Source organism: Neofelis nebulosa, chromosome 2, assembly GCF_028018385.1.
Source record: "Neofelis nebulosa isolate mNeoNeb1 chromosome 2, mNeoNeb1.pri, whole genome shotgun sequence".
Taxonomy (NCBI): domain Eukaryota; kingdom Metazoa; phylum Chordata; class Mammalia; order Carnivora; family Felidae; genus Neofelis; species Neofelis nebulosa.
In genome coordinates this window covers 214,039,010-214,062,006 of record NC_080783.1, presented here as the reverse complement: position 1 = coordinate 214,062,006, position 22,997 = coordinate 214,039,010, and the positions used below count along the sequence as shown (strand labels likewise).

Genomic DNA, 22,997 nt, shown 5'->3' with positions numbered 1-22,997 from the left:
AAGACGGGGGAAGAGACCTGGGAACCTACGAAACTTGGGGGCGGGGCAGGAGGCACAGCCTGGGCCGTTTGCAGAGGCATGGACCCACCCCCAGGGGTCGCTGCGCCACCCGCAGCCCCGCCCGCTGGCAATGGGAGCCCGCTTGTACCACCGCGCGGCTCCCGCAGGGGGAGCGGCGGCCACGGCGGCGCCTGGCGGCGGGCTCCAGGGACAGCAGTGCGCGGCGGAGCGCAGGCCCTTGCCGGCCACTGACGCAAAGCCAGGCGGTGTGGAGGCCTGAGGCGCCAGTGGCTAGGAGGCGGCGCGGCTCTAGAGCCTGCGCCCGACACCCCCATACCCCGTGGTAGGAGCCGGGACCCAAACAAAGGCGGGCGGCGAATAAAAGGCGGCGGCGGCGCCGAGCGCTCGGGTTGCGCGCTGGGGACCAGTCTCAGCACTAGGCTGTGCGCGGTCTGCGCTCTCTGGAGCGGAGCGGGGAACTCGGGCCTCCTGCAGCTACGAAGAGCATCTCCCTGCGACTTCCGCGAGGGGACAAGTCCTCACGGCGGGGTGGCCGCAGCCCCCGGCCCCTCCGGTGCGCCTCCTTCCCGCGCCCGCGGCTCAGCCAGCCCAGCTTGGCCAGCCGAGGTGAGTGCGACTGCCCCTGGGCGCCATCCAGGTCGGGGCTGGGGGGATGCATCGCTCGGAGGAAGGGACAAGCCCTCCGCGCCGCTCCCACCCCGGCCTGCGCGGGGCTGTGTGTGAAGTTCTCTCGCTCTCCAACCAGCCCTGGGTGCAGGCCTTGGCTCCCCCCCCCCCCGCCCCCGCCGGGAAAGCCAGCCGGTAGTGGGCAGAGCCCGGAGCTGGCCCCCCGTGGCCGGGCTCCAGCTCCGCACCAACTCCTCACGGGGCCGGAGCAGCTTCGTTCTGCACGGGCCAGTTTGAGGTCCACAACGGGCGAGGCTTCCGATCTCCGGGGAGGCTTCACACTCCGGCCCCCGGCTCGTCCTCGCGCGTGGATGACTGATTCCGTAAAAGTTGAGTCAGTCTGAAGCCGCCCCGGATCCGGCTCTCGGCCTGGCTAGAGTGGGAGGGAGGAAAAGGTGACTGACCTCCTCTCCATCCACTCCCTACCTTAGCGCACTCATGCTTTCACCCAGACGTTTCCCGAGTCCTGGAAAGCAATGAACCTGGCTGCAGGTCCAGCCGGGCGCGCGGGAGCTCTGGGGCAGACCGGGCAGGCGATGGAAGCCGAGCGCGATAGGGGAGCCCCGTGCCCTGCCGAGAACGCGAGTGAAGGTGGAGGTGCGATGGGCAGCGGGGCCGTAGCGGCGCGGAGGGTTGGGGTAAGGTTCCTGGTGCGATTGGTGCGGAGTCCCCCGAGCCAGCCCCGCCGCTGGCAGAACTTTTCCCAACTCCCCCGGGGGTGGGGGTGGGGGACCCGCAGGTGGACTAAGAAGGCGCCTCCAAGAAAGACTTGGAGGCTTCCTTTCCTCGGCTCCTGTCTGCTACACAGCCGGCGCCCGATTCCCGCGGTCCCCCTGAGGCTGGGCGCAGGTCCCCTCCCATCCAAGCCCCGGGTCAGCACCGCGGACAGCGCCGCGAGGCGGCCTCCGAGACCCACAACCCCCGCGCAAGCTCACGGACCCACAGTCCATGCGCACACCCACGCAAATCTACAGACCACAAACAATCCCCACACAGATTCATAGTCCACTCACGCAAACATACATCCATTCACAGCCCACACACAGAGGGAAGATCCACTCGCACGTGGACACACTCAGGTCTCCCCACAAGCACGAGCATCCAGGCGGGCATCTTCACTCCGGATCCTGCTGTTCCCCGACCTCTTACTAAGCCCCAGACTCCGGAGCTCGCCCCTGGGTGCTCACAGGGGTGCCCAGCAATTCACAGAGCTGCTTGGGCTCCCCGTGCACACACATACTTCCGGGTGGGGTGGAGGGTGGGGTAGAGGAGCAACCCCCTCTTTGCCACCACCACCCCCCACCAATGCAGACCTGAGCAGAAAACCCGGCATCTGCCAAATGGAAGGAAGAGGCTGTGGCCCAGTGGAATCTGGGCAGAAGCCTGGCCTTAACAGAATCTTGGTTTTAGCCTCAGAATCCATTTTGCTTTGCTCACCGCCCCCATGCCTGCTCCCCTTCCTCAAATGTACTCCAGACAAATCTCCTACAACCAGGGTACACACCCCTCTTTCTGCATCATTTTTTGCTTGCACTTTCTCTTTGTTTCCCTGCTCTGTTCTCCTCTCCCATGTGTATCTCCCTCCCCCCCCCCCTTTTTTTTGTCTTTCTCACCAGTTCCTCCTTCCCAGCTGCCTTCACTCTCTCCTCAACTTTCCTTCAGCCTGGGTCTGATCCAGTCACTCTCTGCTCCCATATGGACACAGATGACCCTTAGGAGGAGCTGACTCCATTCCCTGGGCAGACTCCATGCCTCCACTCCCCTCCCTTTGAAAGTCTGACAGCACCCCTCTCCCTGCCCATGGCCTCAGCCGCTTCCAGCCCCTCCCTGGGGATGTTTCTAGGACTGGATGCCCCAGAGCCTCCGCAGTCTCTCCAACAGGCTGGGATTCCTCTGTTGTGGAATCACAGCAAGCCCTCACTCCATGGGGATTTTGAGGCATCCAGTACCCATGTTCTGGCTTGCCCTTTGATACCTCTTCTGCTATTGCCCTTAAACTCCAGAAACTCTGTTGGAAGAGGAAGCAGAAGAACCACTGGAGTGGAAGTGGGGAGACCTGGGTTCTAGTCTCAGCTGGGCCACAGTCTCAGAGTGTGTTCTTGGGCAAGTTACTTCCCTTCCCTGAGCCTCAGGCTTCCCATTGGTGCAGGGCTAGCTGAAGGGACCCTCAAGAGTCCCTGTTTGGTCCTAGTGATGTGGAACATCGACTCACTCTTGAGCGTGGGTGGGATTGAAAACATGGCTCTAACCTCAGGGGTTATGGTACCTTCCCCCCTGCCCAAAGCACCCGCCACTGGTGAATTCTTTCTGCCCCCTGAGCAGTGGATGTTAAGATGATTTCCTTTATAGGGCCAGAGATGTCAAGTAATTTCCTTGAGGTCACATTGCTGAAGTGCAATCGCCACTGGGGCAGACATTGATTCCCCTGTCAGTATATCTTGTACGTGAACCACTGGCTCTGCTGGTGGATGCTTAGTGGATGAATGAATGAATGAGTAGAAACGGAGGAACTTAGGCCTGGACCTCCTGCCCCTCGGAGCCTTGGAATCATGGCTTAGGCTCTTTTGTCTGACAGTTTAAGCATTTAAACATCTCTCTGGTCTCTTCATCACCCCTTCCACTCACCTGGTCATCCAAAGGCAGATGGAGTTGTCTGAGTGAAGGTCCTTCCTCCTTGAGTTAAGGTCAATTCTGGGCTGCTTGCAAATGACCACAGAGAGGGGACTGGCTGAGAGCAGCTTTAGAGGGCTGCCTGGTGGGTAGGGTCTTGGCAATCAGCCCCAAATCCCTGAGACTTGACCAAGTCGGCTGTCCGTGGGCAGCTGGCCAAGATCTGAGACCAGGAGGCAAGACAGTCACCGCTGCCATTTGACTGAGCGGCCACTTCTTACAGCCCCATGAGCTGAGTACTGCAAAACCACCTTTACAGATGAGCACAGTGAGATGCTGAAAGATGCGGTGGTTTCCCTAAGGGCAGTCTTCCAGCCCACTGTCAGTCATAAAAATAGGAACCCAAAAATGGTGGTGGTGGTGGTGACAGCAGTTGACAGTAACAGTACTGGTGTTGATAATGACGGCAGTGATATTATGATTTTGGAAGCTCAATGATTAGTCTCTTTGGGCTTCTTCCCCCTCTTTGAAATTGTTTCCCCACCTGTACCTCTTCTACTCCGCCCCCCACCCAAATATGGGGAAACCCAGGGCTGGGCCAGGAGGCAGGAGTGTCTGATTGTCAATGGACCCTAGCTGAGAGAAAGATTGTCATTTTAAATCCTCCTTCCCCACCAGAGCATGTCTCCTGCCAGAGGAGCCGGAGCGGTGTCAAAGTCTGTCAAAACACCCTTCCAAGCTGGGTTCTAAATGCAAAGCCCAGGGAAAATAAATAAAGAGGGCAGTGTCGGCCCGAAATAGAAACATGCACCAACTCACAAATATGCATGTTTTCTGAAAGTCGCATTTCACGGGCAGACAGTGCGGCTCACACTCCAGCTGCTTGACAAAAGCCAGAGGCACGGGTGCTGCCGGGATAGCCCAGAGAAGGTGGCCGAGCCTCCCCCGGTGAGTGAGCTCCCTGCCTGGCCACGGAGAGACCAGACGGCCGCTTCTGCTCCTTCCAGCTGGAAGGCACACGGGTGGGAGGGCTGCAATTAATGTGTGTCTGTAGGCTCATCAGAGCCTTTTGGAAATGGGCATCATTCAAGGCTAATGGCCTCAGTCCTCTGCCTTACAAACGGAGCAGCAGGCTGAGAATAACAATGCTGATAATGAGGCTGCCGTTTGCTGATTGCCTACTAAGCATGTATAGATACTATTTCACTTAACCTTGTAAGCATCTCTCGTGGAGTACGGATCATTATTCCCATTCAATATATGGGAAAATCAAGGTTCAGAGAAGTGAAGAAGCTTTCCTAAAGCTGTACACCTAAAAGAGGCCACACTGGGGTCAGATTTTAATCAAATAAAGCAAAAGACCCTACTTTGCCCAGGATTCTGCATTGTTTCTGGTATTCAAGAAACCATTTACATGAAGGTTTTGAAAAGAATGTAAATTCCTCTGCTGGCCCCACCAAGGGTGAAAGGTGCAGGGCTGTCCCCTGAGTTTAGCTCTGGCCCTGTCTCAGGGAGAATGGGTTTCCAGGGCTGGGACTGGGGGCTTTGCCTTTGTATCTTGGATTGTCACCAACCATGAGAGCCCAAACCTGTCTGCTTGTGGAGGGGCTCAGGCAGGAGCCCCGGTGAGGCTTGGACTAGGTAAACGGTTGACCTCTGTGACATTCCAGGGCTACCGATGGGGAGGTTACTTCAGAGGGGGTGGGTTACCCAGCATCACGCAGCACATTGGTGGTAAGGCCCAAACGCCAGGGAGCCAGGCTTGGCCGCCTTGAGTATGGGAAGCATCCAAGTGGCCTCCAAGAAGGAGCTGAGCCGATACAGACGGTGAAGATAATACTTCTCTTCCAAGTGCAGGGGTGAAATGCAGCTGGCTTTCACTGCGTTTCACACCAAGTCCTCTCCCCCGCACCCTGCACCCCCAGCTCAAACCTGACCCTGCCGACCTGCCCAGGTCCCCACCTATGCATCATCATGAACAACATTAGCAAATACAGAACTCTGACCATGTGCCAGGTGCTGTGCTAATGTTTGAAGAGGCTGAAACCTCCTCTACAAGAAAAAGCCTTCTCCTTACTCCTGCAATCCCACAAGTGTCTGCCTGGGCAGACCCATTGTGTGCCAGGCACTGGGCGCAGAAGTGGAAAAGCCTGTCTCTGTCCTTGGAGGGCTCACCAGAGTCTCCCATCCTCGCCTGGCGTCTCCTCCCTGGAGCAGAGGTGATGGGTGAAAGTGATGGCTCCTCTAGGTCCCCCACTAGAAGCAGAAGAGGAACCCAGGTGTCTGTCCTTTGGGGCTCAGAGGACATGATCCAAACAAGCAGTCATTCCAGGGTCAGGAGGAAAGTTTCCCACCGGTGGTGCCCACAGCACACCTGGGTGCTCTTCCTAGCATGATGTCTTGGTGGAAGATGGGATGTAGGGAAAGCTTGTCCCCGCCCAACCATCTGCCCGAGGCATCCGACACACATACTGGCACCTGGACGTCATGTCCTTTGCCAAACCTTGTTTCTAGAGGACACATGACTGCCGGCTGGAAGCTATTCCTATCATGGAGCAGAATGTGGAGATCTCCTTGTCTCTGGGGAAGGCGGCTTAAATGGGGCTGAGCTGGGCAAAGGGTTTGACAAACTGGCGGTCCTTGGATGTTTGTGGGGAGAAGTATGTGTCCCTCCCTCCCATACTGGCCTTTGCACTGTCCTGGGGGTGGTTCCTTGTGTTCTTAGCTGGGAGAGTTCTCCAGAGTGACCCGTCTGATGATGATGATGATGATGATGATGATGATGATGATGAATCTTTTTAAAAAAAAATTGGTTAGTTCAATGTTTATTTATTTTTGAGAGAGACAGAGAGAGAGAGACAGACAGAGAGACAGAGCATGAACAGGGGAGGGGCAGAGAGAGAGGGAGACACAGAATCTGAAGCAGGCTCCAGGCTCTGAGCTGTCAGCACAGAACCCAACACGGGGCTCGAACTCACGAACCATGAGATCATGACTTAGCCAAAGTCAGACATTCAGCCAACTGAGCCACCCAGGAGCCCTGATGACAGTGATTCTAATAATGGCCAACATATTTGGAATGTTTACTGCTTGCCAGGCACTGGGCTTAGAGCTTAATGGGTGTTATAATTTCATCCTCATACCTGCCCTATGAAGGCATTACTATTATTTTTTTAAAGGATTTTCTTTTTTTTAAGCTTCTTTATTTATTTCAAGAGAGAGAGCGCCAGGGAGGGGCAGAGAGAGAGAGAGAGAGAGAGAGAGAGAGAGAGAATCCCAAACAGGCTTCGTGCTGTCAGCATAGGGCTCGAACCCACGAACTGTCAGATCATAACTGGAGACAAAATCAAGAGTCAGACGCTTAACTGACTGAGCCCCCTGGGCACCCCAAAGCATTACTATTATTATTTCATTTTAAGGATGAGAAATGTGAGGCACAGAGAGACAAAGCAAGTTGCTGGTGAGTGATGGCGCTTGAGACACAGGCAAGCTGGGCTCAGCACAGACCCCAGATGATGATCGAGGCCCTTCTTTGGCCTTTATCTTGATGTAGGTCTCTAAAGATTGCAGCCAAAATACTTTTCGGATCCTTCAGTAATCTGAGTAACTTGTACATATGGACTGGGGCCGTGTCCCGGTTGACAGGGTGACATGGGTTGACCACTTGCTTCTTGACTGCCAAACAGCCAAGCGGGCCATGTTTCAGATGTCCATATGCGTGCCACATCTGGCAGACTGGCGGGACTTGCCTGCCTTTCTTCCAGATGTTTCCCCTTTTCATGCCGTGTAGACACAGCTGGGACTCAAATCCCTCTGGACATGACTGCATGTGCAAGATCCCTGGGTGAAAAGTATTTGCTGGTTTTAAAGCATCATCTTGTGGCTTCACAAAGGCAGGATGTTGGTTTTGGTTCCTCTCTGCCATCCAGGCATGAGACACATTAGGCTAAGCTAGAGAGAAGTCAGGCTTTGGAAAAGTGTCAGCGGCCAGAGGAGAAGACCCCTCCTTCCCTTCTTCAACTGAAGAAGCTGGGGGGAAGCTGACTGGTGAAGAACATCGCAGGCTAGTAACATCTGCACGCTCCTTGCAAGGGCTCCTGACTTTCTGACCCTGTTTTCCAGGGGCTTTGAGCAGATGGTTCCAGAGTAACAGAGCCAGGAATTTGTGATGAGCAGGAACATGTCAGCCAAGAGGTACTCTTGGGCATTAATGACCATGAGAATAGATCCGGGGTGGGAAGGTTCATAGAGTCTTCTGGAGAAAAGGAGTTCAAGATAAAGGTAATTTAACAGAAAGTCTTTAGTTTAGTTTTAATTTACTGTTTCAACCGTTTTTTAAAAGGTTTATTCATTTATTTTTTAGAAAGAGAGAGAGAGCAGGAGAGGAGGAGAGAGAGAGAGAGAGAGAGAGAGAGAGAGAGAGAGAGAGAGAGAATCCCAAGCAGGATCCACACTGTCATTGCAGAGCCTGATGTGGGGCTTGAACTCATGAACCGTGAGATCATAACTTGAGCGGAAACCAAGAGAGTCGGACGTTTAACCAACTGAGCCACCCAGGTGCCCTGGAAACTCTTTATTTTACAGCAAGCACCATCAGGTGAATGAATTAAGACAATGAATGAATGAATGAATGAATGAAGGGGTAAATGTAGAATTGGTAAGTGGGGCTGGCAGACTTTGACAGCCAGGACCTTGATCTGGCAGAGCCTGACCCCAAGTACTGACAAGGGGAAGGGACCTGTTCTTGTCCCCTGGAACACCCTTCAGCACAGGATCAGGGAGAGATAGTCTGAGTCCTTGAACCTTGGCGCCTCACTGCGTGCCCCATCCCCATCCCATTCTGCAGGACCCTCCGGTCACAGGTGTCCTCTGGCTCCTGGCCGTGGCAGGTATTGAAACCCAGAGGCTGCACAGCTGATGGGGGTTGCAGCCCAGCACCCTGTGAAATCTGCAGCATTCTTTACCTTCCCAGCTGCTCCCCTAGCCCTCAGCCACCCTATTTGCTCTCTTGTCACCCTTCTGTGTCCTGGCCTTGTAGGGTCTCCGAATGACGGAACTGGAAGGTATCTAAAATCTCATTGCGACCAGCCCTCCCATTTGACAAAGGGCAAACTGAGACCCAGGAAGGAAGACTAGCCTGAGATCACAAGCAAGGAGGAGACAGAGCCCCGTTACTGTGGAAGGATTTGGGGTGGGGATTCCCACTGACTTAGGGTGATACTGCACCACTGAGCAGGGGTGGGGTGAGGCAGAAAGGGACTGGGATTCTTGAGTCCAGGTAACTTCACTGGAGTCTCTTGTGGTCCCCGCAGCTGGGAGCCACAGCCAGTTGCTGGGGCCCAGAATCTCCTGGGAAAGGCAGCGGAGTTGAGGAAGGATGCTTAGAGATCTGCTCTTTATCCCGGGTACTCTGCTCTGCCTGCTCAGCGTGGACCCTTAATTCCTGTCTCTGTAGACAGCTGCACCATCACGGGGTGTGAGGTGAGGCCGAGAGCCTGTGTCAGACTCCCCACCCTGTCGGGGGCCTCTGTGCCACTCCCCACTATAGGCACCCGAGTTGTCATCATCAGTGTAGCCAGGAAGCCCTTCCCCGGAGCCACTGACCGGTGTGGGCACTGAAGGTGCATTTCTACCTAGACACTCAAGTCGATGAACTCACTTGCTAGTCCCAGATCCTCCTCTCCTCCCTTCCCTGGGGCCTGAGCTGTGCCTAGGCTGTGGCCAGGATGACTCTTTGAGGGGGGGGTGGTGCAGACCCTGAGAAAGACTGAGGGAGATGGAGAAGGCACTCACCTGTGTACGCACCAGCAGGGATCAGGAGGGCTGATTCCAGAACTCGGAGAGTTTCAAACATGTAAGGCTCAAATAAAGTCCAATATAGTGAGGAGAGTGCCGAGCTTATCAGAAATCCGGTTCAAAGAAATCCGTTTACTTCTTTTAGCCTCAGTTCTTGTTTGCAAATTGGAAATAATTCCTAGGACTTGAAACCCCACGTGAAAATGATCTACAAGCTGTAAGATGCTGCGTAGACGCATCCCCCAGGATGTGAGGGGCAGGGGCAGGGCTGGCTCTGTCTTGGGGACGCAGGGTCTGAGCAGCGTCCAGCATCTCCTTCCTGTGCTTTCGGCCAGTGCTGGCCTCCTTGGCCCTCCGCAAGCATCAGCAGCAGGGGCTGGGAAAGCTCGGAGTGCTCAGAGGGGACATTTACCCTAAGGGCTCTCCCTGTTTTTTTCCTGGCAGTCAGGCTGGGGTACAGCCTCCCTGGAGCTCCATCCCAAACCAGTCGTGGTGGCCTCTCTGTGGTCTGAGCACTTCGTATTATGTGCTTTTTTATCGTTGGTGTTCCAATTTACCTCCATGCTTGTCTTTCGTGGTGTGGGGCTGAGAAGGGTCTTGCAATGTCCTTGGGCCCACAGATGTGGTCTGGGGGCTCTGGGCGGGTGGGGGTGGGAAGGGATACAGTTTCCAAAGCCTCCCCCAGAGCTGATTACTGACAGGTGGCCAGCCACCTGCTGTGTCCCAGCAAAGCTGATGGCACCTAGGACGTACTACTTGGCTGGTGTCAGAGCAGGACTCTCCCAGCATTTCCCCCTCCCCCAGTCATACAACAGCTTCTGAATGCGGTGAAGGGCAGCCCTCTGCCTTTCCTTTGTGTCCCCCTGTTGGGCAGAGGCCGAGAACACAAAGGGCGAGGGTGTGAGGGCATCTCTCCCCAGGTGGGGGACCACCATCCAGAGGTATTAAGTGACTTGTTCTGAGTCACACAGCAGGCCAGTGCCGAGGCCCAGAGGGCCGCTTCTTCTGCCCTAGATACACATCCCCCCGCTTCTGCCTCGTTCCTTGTCCCTGAGCTTGGAGCTGCAGGGAGAGCTGGGTGGAGCCAGAGATGATAGGGGAATCGTTTTACATATTTGTTAATCAGGTCTCGGAGACAGAGAAGGACCCCAAGCTCATCATCCACGAAGGAATCCAATTTGGCTTTTATGGCCATGGTTATTGGTCGTGTTTTGTGGGCATCTTTTTATTTTTTATTAACCTAGCGGTCTGGGGCTGGGGAGCTGATTGGCTACTGGGCCCTGTGGACACTGAAGTCCAGACAGCAGCCAGGACTTGGGACCAGGGAATGGGGAAGAGGTGGTGGGAGGCAGACAGGTTGGCCTGAGCATGTAGTGAGGGTTTTCAGGAACCTTCTGACCCTTCAAGCAAGGGACGCCTGGGGGCCTGGCTGTATTTTACGGCCTCTGTAAGTGTTGCTGGTTTTATTAAGCTTTCATTGCCTCTTCTTCAGAGATGCCAAGGTCGCCTGGAGGGCTCCAGGAGTCCGGACTGATGGGTCTGGGCTATGAGGTCTGAGTTCCTAGGCGGCAAGAGGTGTGGGGGAGGGGCAAGAGGTGTAGAGTGGGGCAGTCTGTGTGGAATCCCTCTTAGCAGTAGAGCACAGAGGCTAAAATGATGGGCTCTGACATTGGGCCTGCAGAGGCCCAGATCCCCGCCCCACCCCTGCACACTGCCTCATAGAGCTGAGGCTGGACCAGAGAGGACATAAGTAAAGTGCCCAGTGCTGGGCACACAGCAGTGCCTGGTGGATGCGAAGCTCTCTGCCCAGGCCCCTTCCACAGCTTCTGCCAGAGAGTAAGCCCTTGGCCTGCTGTTTTCTTTCACTGCTGGTTGAAGAGCTGGTTGGCAGATCTGGGCGGCCTGTGTCCCTCTCTCTGGACGTAAAGTCCTGTTCCTGGCCCAGATGCTGTCATCTCTTCCCTCCTCATGGCTGGAGGAAGAGGTGCTTAGAGGAGTGAGCCCTGAGTCCATCCACAGGGCCCCTGGGGGGTGTGGTGAGCCTGCAGAGAGGCAAGCATGAGCCACAGGAAAGGGAGTGCCAAAGGCTAGACCACCTGCCGGAAGAAACCACGGGGAGCTGGGGAAGGTGACCAGGACAGCAGAGTCTTTCAAGGAATACTCCCGGGCCGCCTGCAACAGAATCACCCGGGGAGGTGGTGTCACTAGATTCCTGGGCCTTGCCCCCCCCCCCCCCCCCCCCCACCGAGAGTCTGAATGACTGGATCTGGTGTCTGGCTGAGAAGTTTGCACTTGAACAAGCGCACCTGGTGAATGACCCACGTTAACATCTGAGGGCCAAGGTCATAGAGAATGAAAGAGGTGGCTCCGGCCAACGTACAGCCCTGCACAGGAGCCGGGGCCGGATTTAGGGTTCTGTCCATCTCTGAAGCTCATACTGATCGCACCAGCAGCTGTGTGACTCAGTAAGCAGGTGTCACCATCGCCATTTCACGGATGGGGAAACCGAAACCCCAGGCGCCCAGCCAGCGGCAGAGCCAGGGTCTGACTCCAGGTGTATCTGACTGCAAAATCCATGCTTAGCTCCCCACTGCCCCCCGCCAAAATCAGGCCCTGATGCTCTTGGTACCCCAGATCCTTCTTAGTGCTGGGGGGAGGCCAGTTCTGTTCCCCTGAGCCCACTAGAGAGAACACACAGAATGGCGGAAGGTGGCAATGCTCTGGTGACCATTAATACTGGATTCCTCTGGTGCTGGCTGGGACATTCCCCGGGTGATATATTGACCAGAGCAAAGCTTGTTTGCCTGATATATATTGAGCTGTTGGGCTTACAAGTCAGTGCCCAGTTTCCTCACCAGCTGTCAACCCCGGGAGGCCAGCTGTCCTTCATGTACTCTGTCTCCGCAGCCGGCCCCGGTCTGGGGAACACGGGGCCTGGACAGGCTCACCGCAGAGCCCCTGCCGACTCCCTCCCTCCCACCCCTTCTGCCTCCCTATAAATAAGCCCAGATTTGCTTTGTGAGAAGTGGTCATGTGTGTCCTTCTGAACTTCCTGCCCTCTGCTGGCACATTTAGCTAATGAGGATATGGTGTTTCTTGAGGGGCAGGGGGTCTGAAGGGGAGTAGGGGCACGTGTGAGCTTCAGCTACAGCTGCAAAGCCAGGTTTCCTCAGGGCTGGGGGAGGGGGCGGTTGGGGGTGTAGATGGGGGAACTTCTTGCTGAGGGAAGGGTTCAGACACGCCCTGAGAGCCTCCCAACCATGCCCCTCCCTCTACGGATTTGGAGGGCATTGCCTGGCTCTTTTGCCATTTTCATTTGAGATTCTGGGTAGGACTTGGGGCTTCTTGAAGGAAGACCTCTAGGATCTAACTGCTGGGATGGGGCTCCTGCCTCACCCCCACTTTCCCTCTGAGAAAACTGTATTAGAAAGAAATGGAACCAATAGGATGTAGGCTGATGGATGGATGGATGGATAGATAGATAGATAGATAGATAGATAGATGAATTGGCTCACATGAGTTTGGAGACTAAGAAATCCCAAGGTCCACAGGCAGCAAGCTGGCGACCCAAGAGAGCCGATGGTAGTTCCAATCTGAGCCCAAAGGCCTGAGAACCGGGGAAGCAGATGATGTAAGTTCTTGTCCGAAATCCAGCAGGCTTGAGACCCAGGAAGAGCCGATGTCTGAGACTGAGTCTGAAGGCTGGAAAAGACTAATGCTTCAGCTCTAGCAGTCAGCAGAAGCCCTGTCTTACCCGGCCCTTTTATTCTAGTCAGGTCTTCAACTGATGGGATGAGGCCCACATTGTGGGGGGGTGGTCCTCTGCTTTCCTCAGGCTCCATATCCAGGATCATGTTTGGTCCAACGTCTGGGCATCCCACGGCCCAGCCACACAAAGGTAACCAACACACCCATGTTCCCATTGGAGGGAAGGCTAGGCTTCCGAGACTGATGGGGACTTCCTTTAAGTCATGCCTTGAGCTGACAGGTACTGAAAGCAGAGTGATTTTTAGGTCTTGCAGTGCTGGTGCAGGCTTGGTAAAGAGGAGTGGGTTTTTTCAATGGGTATTGCCATCTCAGCTCTCAAGAAACTGACGGGCCACCTGGAATGCAGAAATGATCATGGGCTTCAGAATCCGTAGACCTGAGGTTCAAACTCCAGTTTCACCCCTTATTCGCTGTGTGACCGTAAGGGAGTCACTTAACCTCTCTGTTTATTCTTCTGTCAAATGAGGACGCTCCTACTGCCTCCCTCGCAGGGCTGGTGTATGAGGGAGGGTGGAGAGAGTACCTGGACCTCGCAGACACACAGCTAATTATTAGATTGTGATTATCTTAATGGGTGGCAGAGTTTCTGCAGTGAGTTAGTGGGGCTTTTAGCTTCACCCCATCTGGGTGATTTGGCCCCAGTTTTACCACCACGTCTCCACTGCTCCTATAGCCTCCTGGCCTGAGATGGAGTGCCCAGGTCTTGGAGAAGGGCTGGGGATTCAGGATGGAAGGCACATAGCTGGGGCATCTGGAGGGAAGACGGGGCATCAGCAGATAGGGCATTAGGACACTGCTGCCCAGGAAGTCTCTCCCTTCTCCCGTCCGCCCTTCTCCGCCTCAGGTGAGCTGAATTCACCCAAAGGCGCCGACCCGGAACCAGGAAGCAGAGAAGGACACGATGTCCCCCACTTCAGTGTCAGGGGAGAATGGGACCGTTCAACTCCAACTGTCTCATTTTGAACTTACACGCACATCTCTCCGCCGAAGGGTAGAAGAATCAAACACCCCAAGATGTTTCTGAGGACCAGCGCCGCACCAGGGAGGCAAAACACCCCGAGACAGGAAGAGAAAGCTGATTAGCTCCTAACTGCCGTTAAATTATATATACATGTATGTATTTGAATTTGAATCTGCATGTCTAATGTGACTTTTAGTAGTCTGGCTGGGATAAAGGAATGAAGAAGGAATGCTTCTGTCGCCCATCACGGGAAGGAGGGACGTTGTAACCAGCGCTGCAGGCAGGCTCTGGCGTGGGGCCATATCCCTGGGAGCCATGCTGCAGGAGAGCAAGAACTGGGTCAAGGGGGTCTTTGAGGAAACATCGCCTCCCACCAAAGCCCCATTCTGTCCAGGTTGGGGGGTGGGTCCATCTGGCTTGGGACTTGAAGAAGGCCTCTTTCCCTAGACCTTAAAAGTCGTTTCCCTATTTGGCTCTTTGGGAGCACGTGCCGTCTTCTCCGGGCCTGGTGGCTCCCAGGGACTGCCAAGAAGTCCCCCCAGAATCTGCCGATGGAGCAGACTGAGCACTCCTTCAAGCCGGAGTCCTGGCTCTGCCACTGAAATAAGACCTTGGGTGAGTCCCTTCTCTTTGCCTGGTCTCAGTGTCCTTATCTGGAAGACAAAGGGATTGGACTGCCTGTGCTCTGATGCCCCTTCTGGGACATGATCTACTCCCTGTTCATTAAGGAAAAATTTTAATGTTTACTTATTTTTGAGAGAGAGAGAGAGAGCACGAGTAGGTGAGGGGCAGAGAGAGAAGGAGACACAGAGTCCGAAGCAGGCTCCAGGCTCTGAGCTGTCAGCACAGAGCCCGACGTGGGGCTCGAACTCACGGACCGTGAGATCATGACCTGAGCTGAAGTCAGACACGACTGAGCCACCCAGGTGCCCCTCCCTGTTCATTTTAAAGACCCCTCTCGGGTCACCTGGGTGGCTTGTCGGTTAAGCCTCCAACTCTTGATTTTGACTCAGGTCATGATCTCACAGTTCATGGGTTTGAGCCCCCGCTTGGGGCTCCTCGCTGACAGTGTGGTGCCTGCATGAGATTCTCTCTCTCCCTCTCTCTCTACCCCTCCCCTGCTTGTTCTCTCTCTCTCTCAAAATAAATAAGCTTAAAAAAAAAAAGACCCCTCTCTTTATCTCAGGAGAACAGGAGATTTCCACATTCACTCACTCATTGGCCTTTGCCAGCTGCCTCTCTTCCAGGACCTTCTGTTTTCTAACCAGGGTCTCTCCTGCTGCAACTCAGTTACCCCCCCTCCGCATTTGCTCTCCTTTGGGGACAGAACCCTCCTCCCAGGCCCTATTATCCTAACTCCTCAAAGAGTTGGAGGCTGTTCACAAAATCCCTTCCACACACATACACACACATTCTATTTTTAAGTAAGTGTTTTTTTCTCATTCTAAAAGTGAGGCTACACCTGATCATTGCAGAAAAATTGGAAATAGACAAGTATAAAGGAGAAAATGAAAATTACCCATAATCCTCCCAGGTAGAGATAACCATTGTAAGTGGTTTTTTTTTTTTTCTTTTAATGCATGTGGAATTTTTTTTTCTGTTATAATATTGAGATTATGCTTCAAATGTGGCTTTGGATTGCCCCATGCCTGGCCCTTAACACTGGGCCAGGTTCCTCCCTCTGGGCCCCCCAGGGCCTACCATTCCCTTTCAGGCAACTGCTCCTCTTGAATCCCCCAAGAGAAGGGAGACCTTTTTTTGTGGATGTCTCCACCTTGTCTCCTGGGCCCCTGAGAGGCTCAGAGTTCAATTCTGACCATCTCTGAGTGTGTGTGTGTGTGTGTGTGTGTGTGTGTAGGAGAGACAGAGACAGAGAGAGACGGGGGGGGGGGGCAGAGAGGACGTTGGGCACTGAGCAGGCCCACCATGATGAAGACCGTGAAGGCATAATGGAAGTCGGCTCACGACGGGTCCCTCATAAGCTGTCCTTAGTGCCTTTCCATGGAGCAGCTGGAGCTCCTTGCTCGGCTAATCAATTCCCATCATTTGAGAAGGGAAAAGAAATGTGCAATTTGCTGCCCACCCTGTGGAAAAGCCTGAGGAGGTGGTTGTCCACTGAGGTGCTGCTGTCAGACCCCACCTGCGAGCTGAGGCCTCCCTGGGTTTGCTGAGGGTCTCTCAGACCCCACCCACCCTCGCTGGCCTGCAGACCAGGGCTTCTCTGCAGCTCGGCGGGAGTCACCACTAGAGGGACCTGAGGCTTTACCATCCCAATGCCAGATGGGGGAGACAGGGCCCCAGGAGCGGATGGACAGGCCCAGGGCCACACAGAAAGTTGATGGCTGAGCCAGGCCTGCAGCCATGGTGGTCAACCACCAATCTGGTGTCATTTCCCACGTGGCAGCTTTTCTTCCCAGAGGTAGAGAAGACAAGCGTGGGGGTGGGAGGCATGAGAGACAAAGAACTCATCGAGTCCACTTCTTGTTTGTTCGTTTCACCCTCTTCAAGATCCTCCCCACCCCAGGCAGAAGAAACCATACTCCCGGCTGCATGTTTATATTGTTTGGTGATCATCCTCTGTCCCGGGGGGGAAGTTCTAATACCTAATCCAGATTCTCCAGAGATTCTTCTACCTTTCCTCATTCGACAATTATCCGAAACCCAGAACCCCAGCAGGGAACATGACAGCCAAGTCCCTGCTCTCTTGGAGTTCATGTCCACCCGGCTGCGGGGCTCTCACTGGGAGGCAGAATGGCTGTGCCCAATTTTCTGGGCACTTCAATCCAGAAAATGTTGTCTGCAGGGCACAGAGTCAAACGTAGGGGACAGGGACCCATTATAATCGTTCAGTTACTATTACTATGTAATCAATCATCCCCCAAACTTAGTGATGTATGACAACCAGTGTATTATGCTCCTGGACTCTGTGGGTCAGGACAGGGTACACGAGACGGTGGCTTAGCTCTACTCCATGGTACTTGGGTCTCAGCCGGGAAGACACGAAGGCTTGGGTTACTCCTTGGCCGGTGGTGTCTTTACTCACACATCTGATGGTTGATGCTGGCTGTCAGCAGGAGCTCCCGCATGTGGTCTCCCTGCCTGTGCTAGTTTGGGCCTCCTCTCTGCATGGCAGCTGGGCTCCAAGGACAAAGCATCCCAAGAGAGCCAGGGGGGAAGCCCGCCTCTCCATTTGCCAAGCTCAGAGCCACTTCTGCTGCAGTCGCAGCCCCCACGCTCCTGGATTCAAGGGGAAGGAATGCAGACATGATTTCTTGATGGGAGAAGTCTCAGTCATACCATGAGGAAAGCACATGAGACGAGAGATATTGCTGTGATCATTTTTGGCAAATGCAATGAGCCATGTGAGTCTTCCAGTTCACAGCCTTGGCGGAGGAGCAGAGTATAAAAGAACAGAAGCAGTCATTTCCCGAGCACTTACATGTACCAGGCACTGTGGTCAGCCTGCTGTGTACATCATCTGATCACCTCTGTGATGATGACTACTGGTAGCCCCATTTTATAGATGAGAAAACTGAGGGTCAGAAAGGATACATCGCCTACTCTAAATTGTCTAGCTGGGACCGACATCCAGATCTGTCTGCCTCCAAAGCCTTAGCTCTTCATGTCCTACTATATTGCCTCTCCCTCCTTGTCCCTGAGTAATTTGTACCCCCTAAGTGTGGTGAGAAGTTTAGACGGGTCGCTGGGGGCTTCAGATCTGGGAAGGCTTCTTGTCAGAGGTGACACTTGAGCAAGACCTTGAAAGATGCATTAGACTCCTGGGGAAGGGAAGGGCATCGCCGGTGCAACAGCAGGATCCCCCAAATCACTCAGGAAGTGCTGCCATGACCCCGAATCCTGGCCTTGGACCCCCGCTCACATATCGACATACCGTAAACTATACATCTTGAAAGGCAGGCTGAGGCTGGGGACAGGGTGGAGGGTCCCCAGAAAAAGAGGCAGAAGTGGCCTTTGTCCCTCCCTCTCCACCATATTGCCATCAGCATCCTCCTTCCAAGGCTGGGAGTCGGGGCGAAGCTCCCACCTGCCCCCACCTCCACGTGCAGACTTAGTCCTACCCCTTGGACATGGGGTGAGTCTGAGCTGCCTCTGGTTCACACTCAGGAGCTCCTGCTAACACAAATTGGTCCTGGGAGCATATGGCGTCCCCTCGGCCAGAATGCTTTAGGGCATCGCAAAGGGGAAGTTTAATGATCTCATCTTAGGATAGGACTCTTGCATATTACAGGAGCGGTTCCCATCCCCCTCCAGGCCTCTCTCCCTTTCAAGTTTTCTGCTTTGCCCTCCTCTTCTCCCACCCTCCTCTCTGTTTCCCTTTTTGCATCTCTGTCTGCCCACCCCCCACTCAATTCCCCTCTCCTCTCTGTCTCCTCTTCCCAGCTGTCTCTGTCTCTCATCTCTCCCGTTTCCTGCCTCTCTGTCTCTGTTTCCCTCCTTCCCCTCACCCTCTCTTCCTCACTTTCTCTGGGCTGACGGCAGCCCCCTCTCTTCCCGGACAGACCGTCTAATTGAAATGGAGCACTCTAGAGAATATTAATAGGAAAGGCAGCATTAATTAGCCAGCTCTGGTATAATTAGCTTCCTCTTCTCGCTGCCTGGCGTCTAACTGGATAATGAGTCTCTCCCCGTCCAAACTGAGGACAGGAGGGACAAGGGGAACAGGCCATGCCCGGGGATGCCGGAAGGCCTCCTGCCTTCGGGCCACCCTGCAGGAGTCCTCAGGCTGCCCGGGCTGCCCTCTCCTGCCAGGCCCTCCTGCTGCTTGTGCCCAAGTCTTGGGGAGACAGATGCCTGGCCCCTGCTCGTGCCCAAAGGTTTGATGTTGCTGGCGCTGCATGTTAAGTGGCCTGAGCCTGACAAACAGTGGCTGCAGCTGCAGTGTCCCAAAGAGGGGGTGGGGAGCTATTGAGAGTTCTTGAGGAGAGCTATGACAGCTCTGGCACAGCCCCATCCATGGGCGACCGCTAGGCACATTACAGCCCCCAGAGGGGAACAAACAAATCTGCTTATGTGACAGACAGTAACTAATATACTACCCAGACTGCAGCCCTCCTCACAACTGTGTGAGGCAGGAGTGGCCACCTCTGTTTTATAGACGACGAATTGAGGTTCAGAGAGGTTTACTGCCTTGCCAATGTTCACCTTACCAGGACCCAAACTCCCGATTCCAAAGACCACGTTCTTTCCTCCTACCCTGATACTTCAGAAGGTACTTTATTTATTTTTCATATGAAATGTATTGTCAAATTGGTTTCCATACAACAGCCAGTGGTCATCCCAACAGGTGCCCTCCTCAATGCCCGTCACCCACTTTCCCCTCCCTCCCACCCCCCATCAACCCTGTTTATTCTCAGTTTTTAAGAGTCTCTTATGGTTTGCCTCCCTCACTCTCTAACTTTTCCCCCTTCCCCTCCCCCATGGTCTTCTGTTAAGTTTCTCAAGATCCACATAAGAGTGAAAACATATGGTATCTGTCTTTCTCTGTATGACATATTTCACTTAGCATAACACTCTCCAGTTCCATCCACGTTGCTACAAAGGGCCATATTTCATTCTTTCTCATTGCCATGTAGTATTCCATTGTGTATATAAACCACAATTTCTTTATCCATTCATCAGTTGATGGACATTTAAGCTCTTTCCATAATTTGGCCACTGTTGAAAGTGCTGCTATAAACATTGGGGTACAAGTGCCCCTATGCATCAGCACTCCTGTATCCCTTGGGTAAATTCCTAGCAGTGCTATTGCATAGGGGAGATCTACTTTAGAGTTGCTAACTATAAGTAAACGTGATGGCAGTGGAGTAACGCCTCCTGTTGGCCATGAGTTCTAGAATCAAAGCATGAAGAGGAAGTTGAGAAATCGTGTGTAGTCAGAGTCCAACCCCCCCACCCCCCCCACCCCCGCCCCAGTATCCCTTACACAGGGAGGAATGTCTCTTCTGTTTGCAAACAGGCTGTGATTCTCCCTTTCCTGTGGCCTCGAAAGCCAAGATCTAGTTGGGGGAGGTGATGGACCAGTAACATATTTTTCTTTGTTTCGTGTACAAGTGATGAAGTTCAGTTGAGTTACATGCCCACGCGATGCAATTCCATCGCAGTATTTGTGGACGGGGCTAATACCCAGGGCTGGGCGACTGCAGCCACAGGACACCGTCTTCTCCCTCTCTCTAGCCTGCTGACCCTCTCCCTCTCCTGTAGGCTATGGACTCGGAGGATGACCCCTTGCTGCAAGACGTGTGGCTAGAGGAGGAGCAGGAAGAGGAGGAAGCAACCGGTGAGGCCTTTAGGAGGGCCCAGAAGCCAGGGCCCCGAGCTGGGAAAGGAGGGCAGTGTTGCTGGAGGCGTTGGACCTTGCCTTCCCGGCCGCCTGCCTCGGGCTTCTGGAGCACCCTGGGCTGGGCTTTCACAAATCCCTGCTGTGCAGGGCTGGTGCTCTTCCTGGGCTGCAGCATCCCCATGGCCCTGTCGGCCTTCATGTTCCTCTACTACCCGCCGCTGGACATTGACATCTCCTACAACGCCTTTGAGATCCGCAACCATGAGGCCTCCCAGCGTTTTGATGCCCTTGCGCTGGCGCTTAAGTCCCAGTTTGGGTCCTGGGGGCGCAACCGGCGCGACTTGGCTGACTTCACTTCTGAGACGCTCCAGCGCCTTATCTCAGAGCAGCTGCGGCAGCTGCATCTGGGCAACCGCTCTCGACCGGTCACCAGGCCCCCACGGGCAGTCTTTGCGGCCCCAAGGCGTGGCCCAGGCACATCCCCTGACACTTCCGCAGACCAGAAACCAGCAGCCAATCGAAGTGGGCGTCTTCGGCGGGAGGCCCCAACCCTGGTGGGTCTGGCAGCCAACCAGAGTGAAGGCCCAACGAACCAGGGCATGCAGAAGAATGGACGGTGCCAACCCAGCACCCCGCCCCGTGCTGTGGCTGCGGCCAATCAGAGCCGAGCCCGCAGGGGTGCCTCGCGCTGGGACTACTCACGTTCTTACGTGAGCGCCAACACCCAGACGCATGCGCACTGGCGCATTGAGCTCATTTTCCTGGCCCGTGGCGACGCAGAGCGCAACATTTTCACCAGTGAGCGGCTGGTCACAATCCACGAGATTGAGCGCAAGATCATGGACCACCCGGGCTTCCGGGAGTTCTGCTGGAAACCCCATGAGGTGCTCAAGGACCTCCCACTAGGGTCCTACTCCTACTGCTCCCCACCCAGCTCGCTCATGACCTACTTCTTCCCCACTGAGAGAGGCGGCAAGATCTACTATGATGGCATGGGCCAGGACCTGGCCGACATCCGGGGTGAGCAGCCTTGTGTGTGGCCGATGACACAGCCTGCTGGGGAGGGCCTTGTAAGGGGTGGAGCCCTTGGGTGGGTGGGGCTTGTAAGGGGCAGGGCCTCAGTGAGGCTGAGGGCGGGTCTTCATGAGTTTGAGAGAAGGTACTTTAGAGACCCATGGGAAATTCGGCCATGGACTCACACCTGAAGGAGAATGGGGTGGGACTCCGCTGTGGGCAGACTCAGGCTCGAGCTGCCTGCTGGGTGTGACCTGAAGGTGATACAGCGAAAGACTGGCAGCAGGGTAGGATGTGAGATGGGATCTGAGAGAGGCAAGGAAGGTTTGGGTGCAGACCTGGATTGTGGGAAACTGGCCAGTTAAAGAATGGGTGGGGTAGGGCTTGGGCATGAGGTTGGTTAGAGGGAAACCCAGGTGTGGTTAGAGGACCGGGCATCTAATCAGAGGAAGATAAGGGAGAGAGACAAGTTGAAGGGAGACCAAGGTGGGGTTAGTTTGTAGTAATTTAGGGATGAGACTTGAAAGGTGGGGTGGGGCTAGAGAATGGTCGTGGGGTGGGGCTTGGGTGCTTGGGTGTGCCTTCTAAGGGGCACATGGGCAAGATTCTAGGCAGATGAATGGGGACTGTAATGGAAAGGTGGAACTCGAGGGCTGCAAAGACTGAGCCTTGGAATTAGGTGAGGTTCACATGCAAATAAAATGTGAATTTATTGGGGGCTGCCTGAGCAGATCTGGGGGACTGCTGCTCTTGGGCAGTGAGTTCTTTAAACCGTTGCTCTGTTCCATTTGAGACAGCTGGAGGCAGCCTGAGGGGGAGTGCCACGTCCTTAGAAAGGAGTGAGATTAGCAAGGAGGACAGGATGATGTTGATGGAGGGCTGTGGGGAGCTGCCCTCTGAGCTCCTTGGGCCACCACCCCTGCCCCTGCAGGCTCCCTAGAGCTGGCCATGACTCACCCCGAGTTCTACTGGTATGTGGACGAGGGCCTCTCTGCAGAAAACCTCAAGAGCTCCCTACTGCGCAGCGAGATCCTCTTTGGAGCACCCCTGCCCAACTACTACTCAGTGGACGATCGCTGGGAGGAGCAGCGGGCCAAGTTTCAGAGCTTTGTGGTCACCTACGTGGCCATGCTGGCCAAGCAGTCTACTAGGTAGGTAGGAGGTCCAGCTGCACGCAGTGTCTGTTTGTCCTTGTGTATATCAGGAAAGGGCTGTGTTAGGGTAGGAAATTGTCTTTCGAGTGTTTCTTTCTCATAAACCCCAGATCACCTCCCCTGAACCTTCTCCCTAGGAAGTCTTTCTTCCTGAATCAGGGGCAGAGCCAGATACATCCTCACTGTCACTCTGACGGCTCAAAAAGCCCCTTTTCTTGATCAGTGCTGATGGTTAGTGAACATGAAAGCTTTGGAGGAGGTAGGAAATCCCAGGGCTTTTGCCTAAGAAGTCTTGGATATTGATTTTTCTCCTGAGATGGTGCCTAGAGGGCTTTCTGGAAAGAGTACTGACCAGGGAGTATTGGCCTGTCTGCCTCCTCTACCCAGAGAGAGAGTTGGCAAATATGCCTCTACTTCTCTGGGCCTCAGTTTCCCTACTTGTAGAATGGGGATGATGAGTCCTGATACCTTCTGGAGGCATTAGGAGGAGGTGAGCCAAGAGATGTGAAGGTGCTCTCAGGTAGTGGGTGCTTTGGTTGTCCTCCAAACCTTGGGCTATGTGTCTAAAAATACACGTAGGCCCCTCCTCACCCAGAAAGGGCATTAAATAGTTCATCCATCAGTCCTGATGGGCAATAACTGTGATGCCTCTCAGTCCCCTGCCCTGACAGGCCAGCTCCAGGCAAATGAATCATTCTGCCTGAAA

At 54.5% G+C, this 22,997-nt stretch overlaps 1 protein-coding gene across 3 annotated transcripts in view; it reads left to right on the top strand.

The window, feature by feature from the left end:
• The first annotated feature begins 211 nt into the window (after positions 1 to 211).
• The window catches only part of DISP3 (dispatched RND transporter family member 3), a 50,332-nt gene continuing 27,546 nt past the window's right edge, over positions 212 to 22,997 (top strand). Inside the window, exons 1-3 of one of the 3 annotated variants that reach the window (XM_058719090.1) lie at positions 212 to 627; positions 20,045 to 21,143; positions 22,069 to 22,288. In XM_058719090.1, the coding sequence (XP_058575073.1) occupies positions 20,048 to 21,143; positions 22,069 to 22,288 (1,316 nt within the window). In that variant the 5' untranslated portion in view covers positions 212 to 627; positions 20,045 to 20,047. Of the gene's footprint in view, positions 628 to 7,767; positions 7,895 to 20,044; positions 21,144 to 22,068; positions 22,289 to 22,997 lie in introns of those variants that run through there. The other 2 variants (XM_058719087.1, XM_058719089.1) reach the window with 2 other exon arrangements.